The sequence below is a fragment of the Anabrus simplex genome, chromosome 3 (genome assembly GCF_040414725.1).
Source record: "Anabrus simplex isolate iqAnaSimp1 chromosome 3, ASM4041472v1, whole genome shotgun sequence".
In the NCBI taxonomy this organism is placed as follows: domain Eukaryota; kingdom Metazoa; phylum Arthropoda; class Insecta; order Orthoptera; family Tettigoniidae; genus Anabrus; species Anabrus simplex.
The window spans coordinates 398579584-398600267 of NC_090267.1; the positions used below are offsets into that span (position 1 = coordinate 398579584).

At 37.6% G+C, this 20684-nt stretch overlaps 1 protein-coding gene across 1 annotated transcript in view; it reads right to left on the reverse strand.

Annotated features, from left to right (window-relative positions):
- The window catches only part of LOC136866430 (PI-PLC X domain-containing protein 1), a 136319-nt gene that overhangs the window by 58571 nt on the left and 57064 nt on the right, over positions 1 to 20684 (reverse strand). The window contains exons 2-3 of the mRNA XM_067143354.2: positions 20499 to 20669; positions 14736 to 14964 (exon numbers count right to left, since the gene is read on the reverse strand). Coding sequence (XP_066999455.2) covers positions 14736 to 14964; positions 20499 to 20669 — 400 coding nt within the window. The remainder of the gene's footprint in view (positions 1 to 14735; positions 14965 to 20498; positions 20670 to 20684) is intronic.

Consider the following 20684-nt stretch of genomic DNA (forward strand, 5'->3'; position numbering starts at 1 on the left):
CAGTTGTACTTTCTCTTAAAAAGTAATCTCCATCATCACCTAGGCACAGAGAGAGAAACTTCTTTTTTTTAGATATTAATAATTATTTATTTTCTGAGAAATATAAAAATTTATGAGAGTTATTTTATATAACTTATTACATTTGATCTTGAATGGACTTTCACTGTGGACTGGACTCAAACTCTCTAACACTTGAACTCCAAGTCACCATGAAGTTCCATGTACCATTCACCATGAAGTTCTATTTACCACTATAGAAGTTTCACTTCAATCACCATGAAGTTCCATGAAATTCTAAAAGATTCACTGCAATCCATAGAAAGTCATGGTAGTAACCTGAACACTGGTCTCTTGGTGGAAGTTCCGTTTGTGTTGATCAACTAAGTAGTATTCCCTTTATTTTAAATTGTAACACCAAACAACTAAGTGCAGTCAATGGTTGACAAACAACTCTGATATTTAAACAATTATTTATATGACTTTTAATTACCCTTGTCTCACTTGCATGAGTCTAATTACATGATTAAAATTTTCCCAAAGGAACTATTTACTCTGTTGGGTTCACTCATCTCACTTGGATGAATCCATTAAGTGAATTTATACATTTTTAAAATTTTAAAACACAATTTTTAGAAAAGAATATATTATTTTGTTCCACCTGTTCAATATAAATTTGATATGTACTTGAACCCTGTATTGAATAGGTGGACCAAAATAACTATTGTATAATATTTTCTAAGAATTGTATTTAAAAGCTGTTAAGTCAACACAGAACCAAGTATGAAATTTATCACTTGGAATTTACACTGTCATCAAAGCAACTTGAACTTGTTACAAATATTTGCATATCCACTGATATAAGAACTTATGAAGATTCATAATCCTCTGTCTGAAATGACTAAGTACATGATTTTACACTATTCAAAATAAATGTTAAAGTCTCTAAGGGTTTTAATACTGTTTTTGAAATATTTCACTTGACACAGTTTAGTAGAAAGCACAAATCTGTACAAATTTTAATACTGTTAAAGAATATTTCAAACAAGTTTAAAGAATGTTACCAAAATGCTTGGCACTGTTTGAAAGAATTTGAAGTTCATTGCTATCATGGCAAACACTTTTAACACTTGATGCAGTTTCAAGAAAAATTACACATATGAAATGTTGTTATGCATTGACACTCTAGTAGAAATTATTCTATCACCCCATGAAGCATTATTTCTTTCTTTCTTTCTTTCTTTCTTTCTTTCTTTCTTTCTTTTTCTTTCTTTCTTTTTTTCTCCAGATCGATAGTATTATAACTTTATTGATCCTTACATGGAGAAAATACCATGCCTAGCCTAGACAAGCTCAAGTTTCTCAACTTCACTTGCTAGACAGAAAAATTGTAATCCTACAGACAGACAAACAAACAAGCAAAATAAAATGATTACAATAATAGAAAAGAAATGATCATGTGGCCCATGGTTAACTATCTCCCTTCCAGGGGTCCACAGGCTCTGGTGAAACAACTAAATGAACAAAATAAAGTAAGTAGCATAACATAAGATGATAATAAGAGTAAAATCGAGTGGCCCACGGTCAACTCCCTTCCGGGGGTCTGTAAGCCTTGTGCTCGCAATAGTATTATGCAAACTAATGCCTGGTGCTGACTCATCTATTCCCTGCAAGGACCAGCCGGTCAGTCGCATCAAGTAGTTCAGGGTCCTTCCAACGCAATTTCCTTCTATGTATTCTCCACATAGTAATGCCACCCCCATGTTTGCTGTACATTGAGGTAGTCTCATACTTACACTATGTGATCAAAAGTATCCAGACACCCCCAAAAACATACGTTTTTCATCTTAGTTGCATTGTGCAGCCACCTACTGCCAGGTATTCCTTATCAGTGACCTCAGTAGTTATTCGACATCATGAGAGAGCAGAATGGGGCGCACCGCAGAACTCACGGACTCCGAATGTGGTCAAGTGATTGGGTGTCACTTGTGTCAGAATTCTGTACACAAGATTTCAAGATTTCCACACTCGTAAACATCCTTAGGTCCACTGTTTCTGATGTGATAGTGAAGTGGAAACAGGAAGGGACATATACAGCACAAAAGTGTACAGGCCGACCTTGTCTGTTGACTGACAAAGACCGCCGACAGTTGAAGAGGGTGGTCAAGTGTAATAGGCAGGCATCTGTCCAGACCATCACACAGGAATTACAAACTGCATCAGGATCCACTCCAAGTACTATGACAGTTCGGCAGGAGGTGAGAAAACTTGGATTTCATGGTCGAGCGGCTGCCTATAAGCCACACATCATGCAGGTCAATGCCAAACATTTCCTCGCTTGCTGTAAGGAGCATAAACATTGGATGATTGAACAGTGGAAAAATGTTGTGTTGAGTGAGGAATCATGGTACACAATGTGGCGATCTGATGGCAGGGTGTGTTTATGGTGAATGCCCGGTGAATGTCATCTGCCAGTGTGTTTAGTGCCAACAGTAAAATTTGGAGGCAGTTGTGTTATGGTGTGGTCGTACTTTTCATGGAAGGGGCTTGCACACCTTGTTGTTTTGCAGGGCACTATCACAGCACAGGCCTACATTATGTTTTAAGCATCTTCTTGTTTCGCACTGTTAAGAGCACTTCGGGAATGGCGATTGCATCTTTTAACATGATCGAGCACCTGTTCATAATGCATGGCCTGTGGCGGAGTGGTTACATGACAATAACGTCCTTGTAATGGACTGGCCTGCACAGAATCCCGACCTGAATCCTATAGAACACCTTTGGGATGTTTTGGAACGCCGACTTCGTGCCAGGCCTCATCAAGCGACATCGCTACCTCTCCTCAGTGCAGCACTCTGTGAAGAATGGGCTGCCATTCCCCAAGCAACCTTCCTGCACCTGATTGAACGTATGCCTGTGAGAGTGGAAGCTGTCATCAAGGCTAAGGGTGGGCCAACACCATATTGAATTCCAGCATTACCGATGGAGGGTGCCATGAACTTGACCGTCATGTTCAGCGAGGTGTCCGACTACTTTTGATCACATAGTGTATCTTGCTAAATTTATGTATGATTTCGTTCAACATATCCCTTTTTTCTCCATCCCTCATATTTCTGCCCCATATAGTACCTTACTCAAAACTAACGTCTTTAATACTAATCTCAATATCCTATAGCTTATCCCCAGGAATTTTATTACTAAGATTTTAACCATAGAAAGTGCTGCATTCCCTCTCCACTTTGCCCTCTTAATATGATCTTCCCATCCTCCCATTCTGTTTAATAGCACTCTTAAGTATTCTAACTTGTCTACTTCTTCTATGCTTTCTCCCTGTAACCTCTATTTCCTTTGTTGCTGTTAACTCTCAATGCCCACTTCTTTGCAAACTCCGACAGCTCTTTCAAGCTCTTATGTAGACCTGCTCCTGTCATCTTGTCATCTGTGAAGATCAAATCCAGGATCTCTAACTTATTCATGACCGGTACTGCCCATTTTTCTCTACCGTGCCCTTCCAGAATGTCATTAATGAACAACAAGAATATCAATGGCGAAAGTTTACCTCCTTGTTTTAGCCCCGTCTTACAATCTATGGGCTCACTAATTAAATTTTCTTTTAGCTTGATACAGCAATGAACCTTCTTGTATTACACCTCTATCACTCATATCATTTTTCTTGAAACCTCCAATCTGCCTATTTTTTCCATCAGTGCTTTTCTGCTAACCATATCAAAAGCTGTTTTGAAGTCTATGGCCACAAGGTACACACAACCTCCTTCCCTACTTAAGTGTTTATCTAATATCATCCTGACTGTCTGTTGTTCTTCTTCCTTTCCGAAATCCTCCTTGGTATATTGATATTATTGACTCTTTTTTGGCCCAGATCGTTATTCTATTTGCCAAAACCCCTATATAAATCTTACTCAGCGAGTCTAGTAGCATTATTTCTTGGTAATTACCTGGTAAGTTTTTTTTCCCTTTCTTTTTGTAAATTGGGCAGATAATTCCGCTTTCCCATTCTTTCAGTATGATGCCACTATTGAAGATCCTATTGAATAATTTAACTATTCCCTCCTCATCTGACTGTAGTTCCATACTTTTTTCCAACATAAATTATTTATGCCATTCCTTCCCCATGCCGATTTATTCTTGAGTTTGCCTATTACCTCTTGTACTTTCTCTATAGAGATCACTTTGCCTAGTTCATATATACTAACTTCTAAATTTCTCCATGTGTTTGTCATCCCGTCCTCACACTTCCAACTATCTCCGACTCCTAACAAGCCGCTGAAATAAGTTACCCATTGGTCGTAGTCAATTTCAGCTTTTTCAAACCTTTTCCCTCCTTTATTAATTCTGTTTATTTCTTCCCATACTCTCTCTGTTTGGTTTAACTTACATTCCCTGTTAATCGCTTCCGTTTGTTCTGTTATTCATAACTTCTTCCTCTCAAGATTTTTCCTTTCGTACTCCTTCCTTAACATGTTCAGTACCAGCTTCTTAGCGGGACACTTGAATGGCTGGACCAGCCATTTTCATGCCAGGCCCTCTTAACATGAATCACTTAATAAAATTTACCATTACTCCTGAACTATAACTGTTAGAAACATGATACTTTGTGCTTACCTCTAACAGATACTGAGGGTGTGATATCTGGTATCACAGGTTCCAGGGCACCACACTTATTGCAGTACCATATTGTTTCACTTCTAACTTTGTTTTTTGTGCACACTCTACACTTTCTTGAGGGGGTGCTCTTACTCTTTCCAGGAGGAAATTTGACAAGAACATGCTCCTTCCTTTTTCCATCAAGGCGGAAAACTGGGTCCTTTGTTGGTGCTCGTCGTGGGGGTGGGGATTTAGAGGTGTTCATACTTGATGAAGATGCTTCAGAAGGAACTGGAGATACAGACTGAATTATTTGCGTATCTTGTATCAGATATCTACAGACTGTTTGTATGAACAACAGAAATGAGAGGGATTTGTTTCTAGTGTTCTTTTGATGAAGCCTAAATGCATTGAAGGGGGCACATTGTAAAATAAAAAATAAAACCTTTTTGGGCCACTTCACTGTTTTCCTCATGAATGGATACATTGCAAAGTACTGATCAGTAATATCCACTCCATGCATGTGTGGGTTATAATCAACAATACATTCCGGCTTCATTTCAGGTTTTCCAAATCTACCTTTTGGTACTTCCGTCATTTCTGCTGAATGCATTGTTGAAATCATTGTTATGACCCTCTTGTCCATCCATGAAAGAAGAACCACCTCGCCATCTCTAATTAGTCATTTCTCCCCTCTTCATACTTTTCTGTCATTCGCCAACTTCTTTAGGGACCCCCCAGTTTTGCCATATTGTTCCACAAATAGGAGCGTTGCACTCACGCAACTCCTTAGCCAAACCTACACTGTTATAAAAAATTATCCATACAATACCGCGTACCCCTCGTCAAGGTAGGGATTCAGTAATTCCAACACTGTGTCTCTGAGTGAAATTCCACTTCCATCATAAATTTTGAGAGTGCAAATATATCCTGAACTAGACTTGCACACCATCCTTACTAAAATGCCGTACTTAGTAAGTTTTCCAGGATTGTAGACTCAAAATTTAAAATGCCCTCGCCAAGCTAGCATCCCCTCATCCAATGCAATCTTTTTGCCTGGAGTGTATACGGTTGAAAATTTATTGCTCAGTATTTCCAAAATAGGTCTAATTTTATACAGCCTATCTGTACTATCGGCATAATGATTACTGTCACTGAAGTGAAGAAATGAAAGAATATGAAGGAATCGCATTCAACCCTAAAAACTTTTTCAACTCGGAGACATCAATCGGTTTCCAGGATTGTGAAAGGCCGGGGTGCCGCACTTATCACTTGACTCGCGTATAGATTTGTCTGCTCACACACATACTGATAAAATTCATCATTCATGAAAATACTCATGTAGCTCATAATATCCTGCTCATTTTTTATTTGAACGCTTAGCCCTGAATTCCCTGTAAATGGTGGAACAGGTGGACAATAACTAGGATGATATGTATCAGGCACTTCACTTTCCTCTATAGGCCTATCGCATTTGGGAATCAGAATTTCCTCGTCACTCTCACTTTCACTATCTGAGTCTATTTCAGGAATAAGTTCATCACCAGAATCATCATTGTGAACAATATCTAACAGTTCTTCTTCCGTAAGAAACTTTGTTTTATAAGCCATTATACTACACTCAGTAAGAACGACACGCACTGCATTGGAATCTCAAGTACCAACTTGACGCGCAAGGAGGTGCTGAGATTTTCCAGCTAAAACTGCTGAGATAAACATGAGCCCACTCAACATGAGGGTTATCTCAACAAGGTCAACCAACTTCCTGTTACAACCAGTAACGCTGACTAAGGTGTAAGAATGCATAGATGACGAATATAAATAGCATTGCTTCACCCGGAACATTAAAACGTCTTACGCCGTCCACGGCCCGCAGCATAGGAGCAAGCTTAAACATCTTACGCTGTCCACGGTCCGCAATGAGTTAACCTACAGAAAGATTCTCTATCCTCAATATCACTTAATCTAAATTTTTTTTAAAGCCTTCATAACGTGGCTCCTAATATCTTGCATTCCTTGTTGTACCATCCGTCCCTTCCATTCTTTCTCCTTCTCTTTCCTTGCTTCATCCATGCAGCCCTCTTTATAGGATACTCAATTAGGTCCAATGCTCTATTTATGTTATTCTCATCTAACGCTACTTCCCATCCACACCTGATTAACTGTATCTAATGCTTCATAAGGTCCTCTATTTCTCTATGTGTACTCTCGTTCCATATATACTTAGAATAGCTCTTGCCCCTCTCTTCCACACTATTTTTAAGCTCCGTCCTTTCTTCCCCTTTATTCCTTTCTGTCCACACCCCTATCGGTGCATGGTGTGACTCTGTCCAATCTACAATTTCTAACCTTCTGATTTTCCCTAGAATATCACCTGAACACAACACTACGTCAATCACACTTCTCCCTTTAGCTGCGATATATGTCAATTTCCCATCTCTCTCCCCCTCCAAGAAGCCATTTAGAATATAGAATTTTCCTGCCTCACAAAACTCAAGTAAAATCCCTCCATAACTGTTTCTTTCCTTATCTTTACTTCTTCTTTCTACCCTTAAGTCCAATTCATCTTTCTTGCAAAACATTGGGCGTAATTCCCCTACCCTGGTGTTCCAATTGCCAAGTAATACCATATTCCATCTTCTTCAAACTTCCCCCTGATAATACTAACTTCTAAGAGTATCTCATCAAATGTTTATCATTAGCGTACGGAGATCCCTTGGGGTGACAATACATACACGCTGTACACATCTTTCTTTCTTTTCCCTCCTCCCATCCTATATTAAATCTTAACCATAATACTTCATCTAGATCATTATCAATTTCCTCTACCAACTCACTGATTTCTTCTTTATTAACACCACTATTCCTCCAGGCGCTCGCCCTTTCTCTTTTTATTTTTTTCTTGCCTTATATTTAACAGTGAATCCTCCCAAAGTTATCTCAATACCCAGTTGTATCCAAGTCTCCGGTAATGCTACAATATCAAAACTTTCAACTACCTTTATCACTTCGATATTATTTACTTTGCTTAATAGACCTTCTATATTTACAAACCCTATTTTCCAATCTAGTAACTTTCCCTCTCTTCCTCCCCCATTACCTTCTTTATTTTTACTTCTCATCATCATTAGTCTTTCTCCTTCTACCTTCACTCCTTCATAATTTGATGATTTAGGGCATTCTTTCTTATATTTCACCTCCGTACCCTTATTTTTCTTATCCTACAGATCTTTTAAACTCCTGCTTCTTCCCTTCAACAGCATGTCTCTCCCATTTTTATCGTCCTTCGATCCATTTCCTTCATTATTATGCCCATGCCCCACTTTAATTCTGTATTAGATTTTTCTTGGGTGTCGTCCTCCACCCCTACCTCCTGGGATCTTGTATTTAGTTCCATGCTGCAATGCACACTTACTCCTTTGTTGGTTTCATTTCTTGCCTCGATCCTTCGTTCCTCTTGATCTGCCGCCTGTCTTCCATCTTGTCTTGAACCCAGGTCCCCTCCTTTAAGCTTCTCTTCCATAACTTTCAGGTCTGCTAAGTCGAGGATCATCTCCAATATCTGTTGGACACCAACAGCCATTTCCCACTAATATATGCCTTCAGCCCCTGCGCTTTTGCTCTCCCTTGATGCCTCTTCAATATTCTTAGGATCTTGTTGCCTTCTCTTCCCATGTCTCTCTTAATCCAAATTTTCTTTCCTTGCAGGTTGCTCAAGTTTCTTATTAATACATCCGCCATTATTGTAGGTATCAGTTGAACTTTTATCAGCCTGCTACCCTTCAGTTTCCCTACTCTTACCATGTTGTCAATGTCCACCTCACTAAATTTAATTTTCATTTTGTTTTGTATAATGTCCACGACTTTGTATACTGTATCTATCTTTGATTTTGTCCCTTCTTCCTGCACTCCATATATAAAAAGGCATTTCTTCATCCTCTCCTGGCTTATGACCGCTGACTCTCTCTCTTCAATAACACAACAGCCTCTTCAAGATTTTTTTACTTTTTCTCTTAACCCCCAAATCTCTTTCTCATGTCTTCCTGACTTAGTCTCCTCCTCTACCTTAAGCCTTTTCATCCAATCTCTGAGTTCCTCTTGTCCCTTGCTCAAAGCCTCCAACTTCTCCATTACCCTATCTGAATTGCTTTGCTCCTTTAACACTCCAATCACCACCTCCCAAATCTTCTCCATATCTTCCCAATTCAAGTTGCCATTCAGGCCGGGGTTTAATTCCTCACCCCCAATCACCAGCAGCACCGCTATCAGCGCTGCCACCAGTATCACCTCTCCAATCTTCCCCTTTCCATCCTTACTTGCCGTTCTCCCCATAGTTATCTTCCACCTTCTCAGCCAGCTCCTGATAGCCGCCCGGTATTGCTCCACTCTCACCATGTGTCACTGCACTCCACTCTCTACACGTCTGCACTTGTCGCTTTCTGGCATAAGACTGCATGTATCACCCCATGAAACAGTGTTAATGACTGAAATTGTAAAAGTCCCTTATGACTTTTAAATATTAACACTGCAATGTATACAAACACATGATAAAAGTTAAACTGTTTGTAGAATATGAGTCCACAGACTAAGTCACCTTTTAAAGAGTACTTTGTAACCTGTTAAGTCACTGGAATAATGGCTGTTCACTGAGAGGTGGTTGTTGACTGGTGCCTGATCGGTCTGGCATACTCTCTTATATTGCGAAACAGGCCGTGATATATACAGCCCTGTATATTGCATCAGCCTTGTGTTTTAGCTATTAGAAGAGGCTTATAATTGAAATGATACATGATCAGCTGATTAGTAACAGTATAAACACTATGAATCTACCCCATTCCAGCAGCACTTTAGACTCTCAGGAAAAGAAAATCACAGTTCTGTCAGTTTTTGCAATATGATTAAACAATTTTATATACTTGAAAACGTAGTCTATCACATGAAATCAATGCAAAAATGCTTACCTTCAGCAATGCAACTCAGACTAAAATTTTGGTACATTATGATATCCTCATTCACACACTTGAATTTCTATATATATATATTTATATATATGTTTACTAAAGACATTTAGCAAACATTTCCCCCACTTGAGGGTTGTCAACAAAACAATGATAATATTCAAGAATGTCCAAAAGATTAGAAAGAAATCAACAACAAAGCGTCTCAGTGAAGGTAGTTGCATAAATTGGTGATTAATTACTTTAAAGCGGTCAGCACCACTTCATTCACCAGCGAGTTTCCAGTCACTGAACAACAGAATTACATATTTTTGTTCCCAATACCTATCTTTGGTATTCTTTTTAGGACACCATCTCAGGTTGGTGATACAATTGATTATGATTGTTTATGAAACAGCGGCTCAGAAGATTTTAAAAGAAGTTTATTCATAACAGCAGCGTAAGTCTTTAAGTCAGGAAATTCTCTGTCTTCCCACAGATAGTTTTCCTACAATTTTCCCCTTGATGATGAGTTAAAGAATTTTATATTGTTCACCTCTCCTGATGTACCCGCTGTACCTGAGGGTTTTCTCCTTGATGGTTACTAGAAGCAGCTTTGGTAAGGTAACACTCAAAACATTCTCCTATGCAAAGACCTGTGTTACATTTGCAAAATATGGTTGTCATTTTCTTCACAGTGCAGCTGGTGCTGGCTTGATTTGTCATAACAGACCTTGCATGTATGCCGAGCATGCCTTTCCTTCTTTGCACCTACTGCAGGTATTCTGTGTGGAAAATTATCTCTTCCTACAAGCCTTCCCACAACTGATGCTTGTGTTCTTCAGTGATTTCAACCCCAGCACTACTAAACAAATTGTCTGCTATATGTTCATAAAATTTTGAAAGGGGAAGTTCCTGTGAACAAGTCTTACAGTACAGTAGATAGACATTCACTATGGCATGATCAAACAGATGGAAGAATATTTTTTTCACCACTGGATCGACTTCCTCATGAATACATAATATGCCAGCAATTGGTCAAACTTTCCAACACCAATTTTGAATTTATTATAGTCCACTCCTGCTAATGGTTTGGATTTCTTGTGGTTCCCTCTTGCTGTGGGTACTTCAGTCATGCCATCATCATTTCAGCACATACATGTCTCAAACATCTTGCCACTTTATTGCTAGAAGGTGTTCTCCCTGTAATTAAATTTTTTCACCCTTTTTCTGCTTTTTAATGAACTCTGACTGGCATTCCTTTCTGATTTGGCATCACAGTGTCAACTGCTTTAGTCTGACGCCCCACAGATGGTCATGAATGGTTGGACTTGAAAACCATCTGTCTATGTACACTGTGTGCCCCCTATTTTTCACTGGTTCACACAGTCTGTGCACAACATTGAAGGAAGAGTTGTAATCCTCCACTGTGACATGGACCCCAGAATACACTTCCATGTTGCAGACATAACCAATCCTCACTTCACATAGTTGAAAGGTCTTGATTCAATACTTCTTGGCTTTCATCTCATGAACACACAAAAATGGACTTATTGTTTCATTGATTGTCAGTGATTCATCTGTTGAATAACAATTCCTAAAACATGTTTTCATACAATCTAGTATTTTAACCAAGTTCGTTTCTGCATCGTTTAGTTTGGTTTATTTCTCTTGATGATGATCATGATGCTTGTTGTTTAAAGGGGCCTAACACCGAAGGTTATCGGACCCTTATTTTTCTTTGCGGTTCCTGTTTTGTTCTAGTTTTTTTTTTTTGACTCATCTTTTATGTCTGGTGGAACATCATTTTACAATTGCCAATGTCAAGTTCTCTTTAGGAATTGGTTCATTCAATCCATAGCTACATAAAGATTCTTTTAGAACACTGTCACTTTATGAGAGGTGTCCTGCACTACTTTGGACTCCATTAACATGACTTGTTTACCACCTATATCTTACAAGTTTGTATAACAGTCAAAGTTGTTCAAAGTGACATTGGTTAAACTCCTGTGTTCTCAAGATATCAGGTTAAGCTTTTAGTGTATTCTCATTAAGTTACATGTGTCTTGTGATAGTTTTGTATTTTACAGTGACATTTTTGTTCTCATATTTATTTAGTGCACCTAAGACAATTGATGAGATTTTTTACAAATTTCCAACTTCAATTTTAATGCAACAGAGTGCTATTTTTAAATTCATATATTATGTAGCTGAAGATGTTGCATAAGAGGGACAAAATATGTCCTACATTTTAATATTACTTTTTATACTTGGTGATTTAATGTACCAGTACTGTATATCACAACTTGTATTTAAAGGAGGAACCAATACATCTCTTAAAATATGAATGGATGGAAAGGGGTTACGATGTGCTTGGTGGACAATCCAGCGACCCTGCCTTGGTGTGGTCAGACTTGGTCAACCAAACCCTTGTTGACACATGTAGTTTCCCTCATGTGCCCATTCGGTCCAATATTGGGTCACTATCACATCTGCATGTCCCACACACTTGGATATTGGACAATTTAGACCAACCGGCCACATACACCCACAATGAGGCACCTTTTAAAACATTGTCTCACATGAGCATGCGATATTCTCTGTGGTCCTTCACAGTGCTCATTAACCATCTGATGATGTGCAAGCTCCTTCTATACCCCATGAGGTCTAATAACCACAGTCACATGGGAACAAAACTAGTGCACACTCTGGTGGCTGTTCTAGCAGTTTCATTTTATACTTTGACCAACAAGCACATAACTTGTTTATATTCATTTAAGCATTGTATTTTTACTTAATCCTATTAATTACTTATTATTAAGGGTCTATTATATGTACTACATGCTTGTATATCTTTATTCATACAACCTGTTTCAGCTGATGATGATGGTGTCCATAGGCACCAAAACCGGTACTGAATAAAAAATGTTGTGATCATATGAACACTAGAACGGCCAGAGCGGTCATTTTGACCGTTAGCGAATTTCAAGGTATTTCCACGCTCATACTTTTTAATGCACGAGGTTGTGCTTTTGTGACTTTTAATCTTTTAGGGTTATGTACATTTACGCCAAAAATTACATCCGTAGTTGATAAGGGAACACCGATATTGTCCCTTATATAACTTGAATAAATTGCTTGTCAAGTGCCTAAATAGGCTTGTAAACAAATTGAGACTGTTATTTTTATCATTTTTCATAAAGGAATTCAATAGCAAGTCCATCAAATATTCCATTGTTACCTATTAGAAGTGAGAGAATATGAACAATTGTTAATACTTAACAATGGATTGATCTGTATACAATACATCCCAATTGTTAACTATGTTGTTTTAAAATTAATAATTGAACATTCGCATGTTTCGCAGATCCTGGATGTTAGATATATGTCAGTAAGTGGCAGCGGTCAAAATGACTGCTTGTGGCCTTTATAGGTATGAGGAAAGTTCGGCCGTTCTAGTGTTAACAACATATTATGTATTGAAAAAAGGTGGATCAATCAAATTTCCCTCCATTGTATGTTATCTCCTTTCAATACAGACCAGATATGAAGTTTTTAATGTTGAATGTTCTAGCAGTCACAGATCATTGCAACTCTATCTACAAACCCACTGATGGTGTGCACATTTATGAAATTATGTCGACATTGGACTATTCTTTCCAGGTGCTTAACTTTCTTTTGTGAGTGAGTGTATAGTAATCATCATCATCACCTTCCTTCTAAGTATTGGGCCACGTGTCCTGTTATGGTCTTGCATTTTCCCTTCATCTCTCCATCGGACATTTTATACAGATCTTTTTCCTCTGGGTTGGTATCGAAGAATCTCTTTTGGCAATCTACCAGGTTCCATCCTTTGTATATGACATTTCCAGCTTTCCTCATAACTGTAGATATAGTCAGTTATCGGTTGTACTTTCAGTTCTTTTAGCACCTCTTCATTCCTTTTATGGTTCCATTTTGTATACCCTGTTCTACGACGCATGAATGTCATTTACAATAGAGTAAATTAATATATTATTTTGGATCCACCTTTTCAATACAAATGTAATAGTTTAAATTACATAGGGACTAGTTTCAACCTAGTAATAGGTCATCATCAGCCTGAAGTAAATTAAAGCGTAAATATCGAAGAAAAAATAAACAATGTAAACACAACATAACTTCCGCTCAGTGCTTCGTCAATTGGAAGAGCTATTATTTTTAATATATTGCTGCTCAATATCCCACATGGTATGTTCTTTTAAAAAGACTGTACTTGTGTTTACATTGTTTATTTTTCTTCAATATTTACACTTTAATTTACTTCAGGCTGATGATGACCTATTACTAGGTCGAAACTAGTCCCTATGTAATTTAAACTATTACATTTGTATTGAAAAGGTGGACCCAAAATAATATATTTATTTACTCTATTGTAATCACAGTTCAATACGAATCTATCATTATGAAACTTATTTCTTTTAATGAATGTCATTTCTCGTGCTGTAATTTCAGACAAGTCTAGTGATCTTCATGTCCATGCCTCACATCCATCGCAAAGTGTTCATTTAGCTAGGGTATTATAAAGGTGCAATCGAGTATGTTTCTGAACAAGTGATGATTTCATGATGTTGTTTATTATTCCTGTAGTTTTTGTGAATTTATTAATTTTTGCAGTATATCTAAGGGTAAGAGAAGTAGAGGTAGACCGAGACGACGATGGTTATACTCGGTTTCTAACGATTTGAAGATAAGAGGTATAGAACTAAATGAGGCCACAACACTAGTCGCAAATCTAGGATTGTGGCGACATTTAGTAAATTCACAGAAGCTTGCAGACTGAACACTGAAAGACATAACAGTCTATAATGATAATGTATGTATGTATGTATGTATGTATGTATGTATGTATGTATGTATGTATGTATGTATCTATGTATGTATGTATGTATGTATGTATCTATGTATGTATGTATGTATCTAATTCTGATTGGTATGATAAGTTTATAGTAGTAGAAAGTACTATGTACTGTGCATGCCGTAGTCTGTCTGGATCTTAGGTTTGGATGGTGAAGATACATTGAATTATACGTTGAGCTATGGTTATTGCAAACATGCATATCAGACAGAGCTCTGATGACTGAACTTGTAAAACTTTGACCAAAGGACTAACACTAATAGGCTAGAGTAAAGAAGTAAATTCTCTACTGCTTGCACCTGTGGTCCCACATCCACGTTGGTCGGATCTTGAAGCAATCAGCCTGAAGAAGACTTCCATTACGAAAAGAACCTATCCAGTAGGGAAAGCAATGATCTCCAACAAGTGGAGTAATGCCTTCATCTCTGTTCCAGCCTCCAGGTAGAGGTGGTCTGCCAAGACTCACATTGGTACGAAAGAAACCTTCAGGATGATCACTAGGTGTTACTTTCACTAAGGGTTCAGGGCCTGAAATGCAAGAGAATTCATAATATAATTTTTTAAAACAATCAGTTTCTGTAACATAGTACCTATTATCTGCGCACTTTTTAGTGATAGATTTACACCCTACTGCTGAAGCGGTCGACCTCGGCAATCTTCGAGATTCGTACTGGCAACCTTTGAAACACGAACTATGAATCGGTTATGCATCGCTGTGCGACATCTGACGTACACTTTACGTACTAGTACTGTTGTTATTTACACAGCAAAGCTAAACTATAGAATTCACTCTACGAATAGATTCGCATTGAGAAATGTTATATAATGTTAAATAATGTGTGTGTGACACAGTTGTTGGCTTGAGATAACAAAGTTTTAGAAAATTCATATCGATCGATCATATTAGCGATTCAATTCAGATTTCATTTCCATTCAGTTGGCAGTACTAACGGAACCGAGACAGCTCCCTCCTTACTCCTCAAACCCGTACACAAATTTGTCGCTAGAAAGTGCGCAGAGGGAGTAACATGAGCTATGTATGCTTAATCATGATGTAAATTAAAATAGGCTTAACAGCTTCTTCTCCAAAGTGCATCAAGGAAAAGCAGAATATTCTTCTATCCCAATTAGGGCCAGATTTCCCAATAGGTCAACTGGGCCATGTCTACTACAGTTTAGATGATATATCCAGCCAGTCCCTCCATAGTGCAAGTCATCCTCGCTAGCAATTAAATTGATGACACAACTATGTAGATTTTAATGTTTTAAATAATTTTTTACCGTATCCATCAATGACAGAAACCAGTTATGGATTAAATATTTGTGCTGATATAGACTGAAATTTTATAAACCAAAATTATATATGTACTCAACATGATCTAAAAGGCTGGGAGTCTATTTTAAGTACATGTAATTTAACTTCAAATAAATATACTTGATTTTTTTCAATTTTGGCACATTTTTGGGAGATAAAAGATACTCTAGTTGCTATTACTTATGAAACAATCTTTATATACTCTATAAATTAATTGGTATACTTTTTTACATTACCAGAGTAACAAACCATTACATATCATAATGCGATGGTTCAGATTTTAAAATTTTTATAACCAATGGGTTCTTCATTCTCTTGAAACTAATTTATGAATAAATAAATTTAGAAACTATCTGAGAAAGGAAACGTAATTAATTATTTCTTTTTCAGGTATAATTTTGTTATGCTGGCCCCGTGGTGTAGGGATATCATGCCTGCCTCTTACCCGCAGGCCCCGGGTTCGATTCCCGGCCAGGTCAGGGATTTTTACCTGGACCTGAGGGCTGGTTCGAGGTCCACTCAGCCTACATGATTAGAATTGAGGAGCTATTTGATGGTGAGACAGCGGCCCTGGTCTAGAAAGCCAAGAATAACGGCCAAGAGGATTTGTCTTGCTGACCACACGACACTTCGTAATCTGCAGGCCTTCGGGCTGATCAGTGGTCACTTGGTAGGCCAAGGGCCTTCAAGGACTGTAGTGCCATGGGGTTTGGTTTTTTAAATAATTCTGTTATTGTATGTTTTTTTAGGTAGTTTCTAAATTTATTTATTCATAAATTAGTTTGGACAGACTGAAGAACCTAACAGTTATAAATTAGTTGAGTTGAAACTGAAAAAAAAAAAAAAAAAAAAAAAAAAAAAAAATTCAAATATCATTTTAAAAAGGTTCAGTTTCTCAAAGAAATTCAGGAGTCTTGATTACAGCATTCCCCAACAGGTGCTGAAACACAGACTTGAAAGGTTTTTCACTTGAAGTACAGTTTTACTCCTAAAAATCTCTCCCAACATCAAATACTACAATTAAAACATATACCAACTTAAATAAAATGGTGACTTCTAGTATCAAAACACCCTCCCCACTCCCCACCGATTTTCCTCTTTACCCTGAAGAACACCACACGTGATCTTTAGTTGGTGAAGCTGAGAATATTTAAACACAATACTATTCTACCAGAAAACTTTATATTCTAAGTCCATTAGAGATAATTTGAATTCACCAATTTAGTAAGGTACTAATGAGATGAAGCAATTCTCTTTCTTGCAATTTCTTAATGACTCATCAAATTGCATCAAATAAATACATGGGGCTATCAAAGGCCATCTTTACTCAGCTCTTCTTGTGCTTCCTTAATAGAAGAAGTTTCTTCAGGATCAAGATCTTCAACATCCACATTTATTAATTCAAAATTGTCAGCATAACAAAATTGCAGCTTCAATTCATATTCCCCACCTCGTTATAACTGGCAAAGACAGAAGTGGTACAATATCATCTGTATAAAACAAATTTTCTTGGACCCTTCAGTCACACTTTCTTGACTTCAGAAATCAAGATCGTAGTTTTTCAGGAAGTCCATGTACCACACAAGTTATGTGTACCTTTTCAGGAAAAGGTATCTAAAGGCCTCATATGTGACTGCACAATGAGCAATTTCTTAATGACTCATCAAATTACATCAGGCATAAGAATTGCAGGCAGGCCATAAGAACATGATGATATGCAATCCCTGTTGAACACAAAAGACTATGCACATCACTGAAAATATGCAACAACCGTTCAATGATTCATGTTAATAGTAGATCTGATTTGCTTCTCTCTTCTTCCACTCCGAATATTTCCAACACAAACTTAATTTCACATGTTTGTTCTAAATCCATTATTTCATCCAGAGAGAAATACTTTTCCTTCACTTTACCTGGGATGTAATTCTTTCAAATCATCTGGTACATTGTTTTCATAAACCCCTTCACCACTGATCTGCATTTCGGGCTGTACATATTTCACACCTTGATATTACATAAAATTCATAACCCTATATATAACAGATGTTCATAATCATTTTCACCAAGACTCTTAGTAAATCAGGCAGTCAACCTGCATAGCCTGTTGGTCTATTTTTAAGTCTTTTGAAATGATCACACTATTGCACAGAATACCGGTATAAAAGAGCATTTAAAACATTACAGATGGCGTCTTGTTTCAGTGAAACTTCTTCTCTTGCCTGCCACATGTATTTCTTTTTTTTTTTCTATATCCAGAAATTGTATGGGAAAACAAAACCATTCCTGCATGTCCGTTCTCTCCCCATTTCATATATGTCTCTTGTTTTGTCTGTTGATTTCTAGTATTCTTTGGAGGCATTCTATGCTGCTCATTTAAGTCTAAAGGGATTTTTAAGAAGACATAATACGGTAATCCTTAGTGAGAAAACTGAGAGCATGCAGCTATTTGTAGACAAACTGAATGACATTTGTAAAGAAATAGGCTCAAGTATTAATAATTAAAAAACCAAATGAATATCAGGAAGATAACAAAACAAGACCACCTCTTTAAAATTTAAATACCGTAGGATTCAACCCAGTAAAACAGCTACTCTAACTATCTTGGCAGCTTGATATCAAAATCAAGACCTGTAAAGAGATAGCTAGAACCATACTTAACAGAGTGGAATCTTTGTTTTGCAATGATGCTCTCAATTAAAACACTAACAGCACATGGTAAAATGTTATATGTGGTCCATACCGACCCACCCACCCACCCACCCACCCACCCCTGATCTGCATTTAATACTGTCACTCAGGTGGCATATTCCCTCCCAATTATTTACCTAATCTTTATTTTTTAAATTATTTCAAAGAAGTTGAATATCTGTCAAGCATCTCCCTTGGTAAATTATTCCACTCTCCAATTCCCCTTCTTATAATTGAGATTAATGAGAAGCAATGCAAGTCTCAAACGACCAATTCAGAACATACTGGCCTCAAACTGCATAGAAATTAGTGACGGAATAGCGAAGTCCAACCCAATTCAACAAACCACCGGTGTACTACAAGGGCATCCACTAAGCCCACTACTATTTATAATTGCTACGGCGGACATTACAGAAGTAATCCCTGAAGAAACAAGCATATATATGTATGCAGATGATATCGTGATTGCCTCGAGGTCCAGCGAGAAACTGCAAGAGACACTTGACGCTCTGGTGAAATGGACAGAAGAGAATGAACTTCAGTTAAATGAGGAAAAGACAGTAACAATGACATTAAGGAAAGGAGGTAAAGCATCAGAGTTTCATATACATGGGAGACCTCTAAAGAATGTATCGAACTTCAAGTATTTGGGGGTCACACTACAAACTAGAGGTAATGTTTTCTCTACCCACATCAATGACAGGACAAATGCAGCAATCAGAGCCATCGACGACATACAGAATTTGAATAAGTTATCTATCAAAACAGCTCTGAAACTATTTGACCTCAAAGTGTCACCAGTGATCACTTATGGATTAGAAATTGTATGGCCACATCTAAAAATGAAACAGTTCGAGCAATTAGAAAAAGTGAAAGCTACGTTTCTGAAAGAGGCACTATGTGTCTCGAAGTATACGCCTTCAAGGTTTGTATATGAGTTAACTCGCGAACCTTTCTATGTAGAAGATGTCCGTTGTCACCTACCGCTACCAACTACACCAACATATCTACAGTTCATAGAGAAATTACGAGCAAAGAAGAGAGACATATGGAGCGAATTTTACTCGACGGACGCAATGGTTTACAAAGACTGGCAAGCAGGAGGATATGAGCTCAGACACTTGATTACATGCTTTGCAATACACGGATTTCATTATAAGCTGTGTAAAACGAAGAAATTCCATCAACCAGACATGGACTGTGTATGTGAACGTTGTGGTAAGAGCTGTGAACTATATCATTGTCGGCGCGAATCGATGATAGCCTTCTGCAGAGACGACTAATGTTGTGTATTAATGTAAATATCTTTTGGCCATTGGCTGCAATAAAATATTATTATTATTATTATTATTATTATTAATGAGTATTTGTCCCAATTTGTCCTCTTGAATTCTAACATTATCTTCATATTATCATCCTTCCTTTCTTTAAGAACTTCATCCAAGCTTGTCGTTCCATGCCACCTCTCCACTGACAGCTTGAATCATACCACTCCCAAGTCTTCTCAACCTAATATTTGCAACATTTTTTTAACATTATTCTTTTATCAGAAATCATCCAGAGATGATTATGGGATATGAACTCTGAACCAATATACATTTAAGAAGTTGGAAGCTTTCAAACTGTGCCTACACAGAAGAATATTAAAAGTCTCCTGGGTTCAACATAATACTGTATTTGTATAGGCAAAGAACAAGTTTTACAATGTGTTCGCTGTAAAAGAGAATTATTGGCTGTTATCAAAAGCAGAAAGTCTACCTGGAACATATAATTCATGATGAGAAATACAAGGTTCTGTAGCTTATTCTGAAGGCTAGAATCAAAGGACAAAGAAGAAGGGGAAGAGGACAAACATCTTGCATTTGTAAGATCAAAGACTGAAGTGGTATGAAGACTATTGAACAACTGTACCATGTTGCAGAGGACCGAGAAGCATTAACTGTTGTGACTGCCAATGTCTGGGAGACTGGGTATGACACACAGAAGAATAAGAATCCATTTCATGAATACTTTATAATCTCAATTATATAGTTCTTTTGTCTTAATTCACTTTACATACCTGTGTCAACTTCTGTAGAAGGCTCATGTTCGAAGAGGCCTACCCACTCTGGAGGACAGTCTGGATCCCAGTTAAGTTCTAACTCTCGTTCAGAATGCCCACGACCTGGTTCATTTGTTGGGTGCCACAGGGATGACACTGTTAGGAAAATAGTTCCACAGTCTGGTAAACCTGTAAAAAGAAATA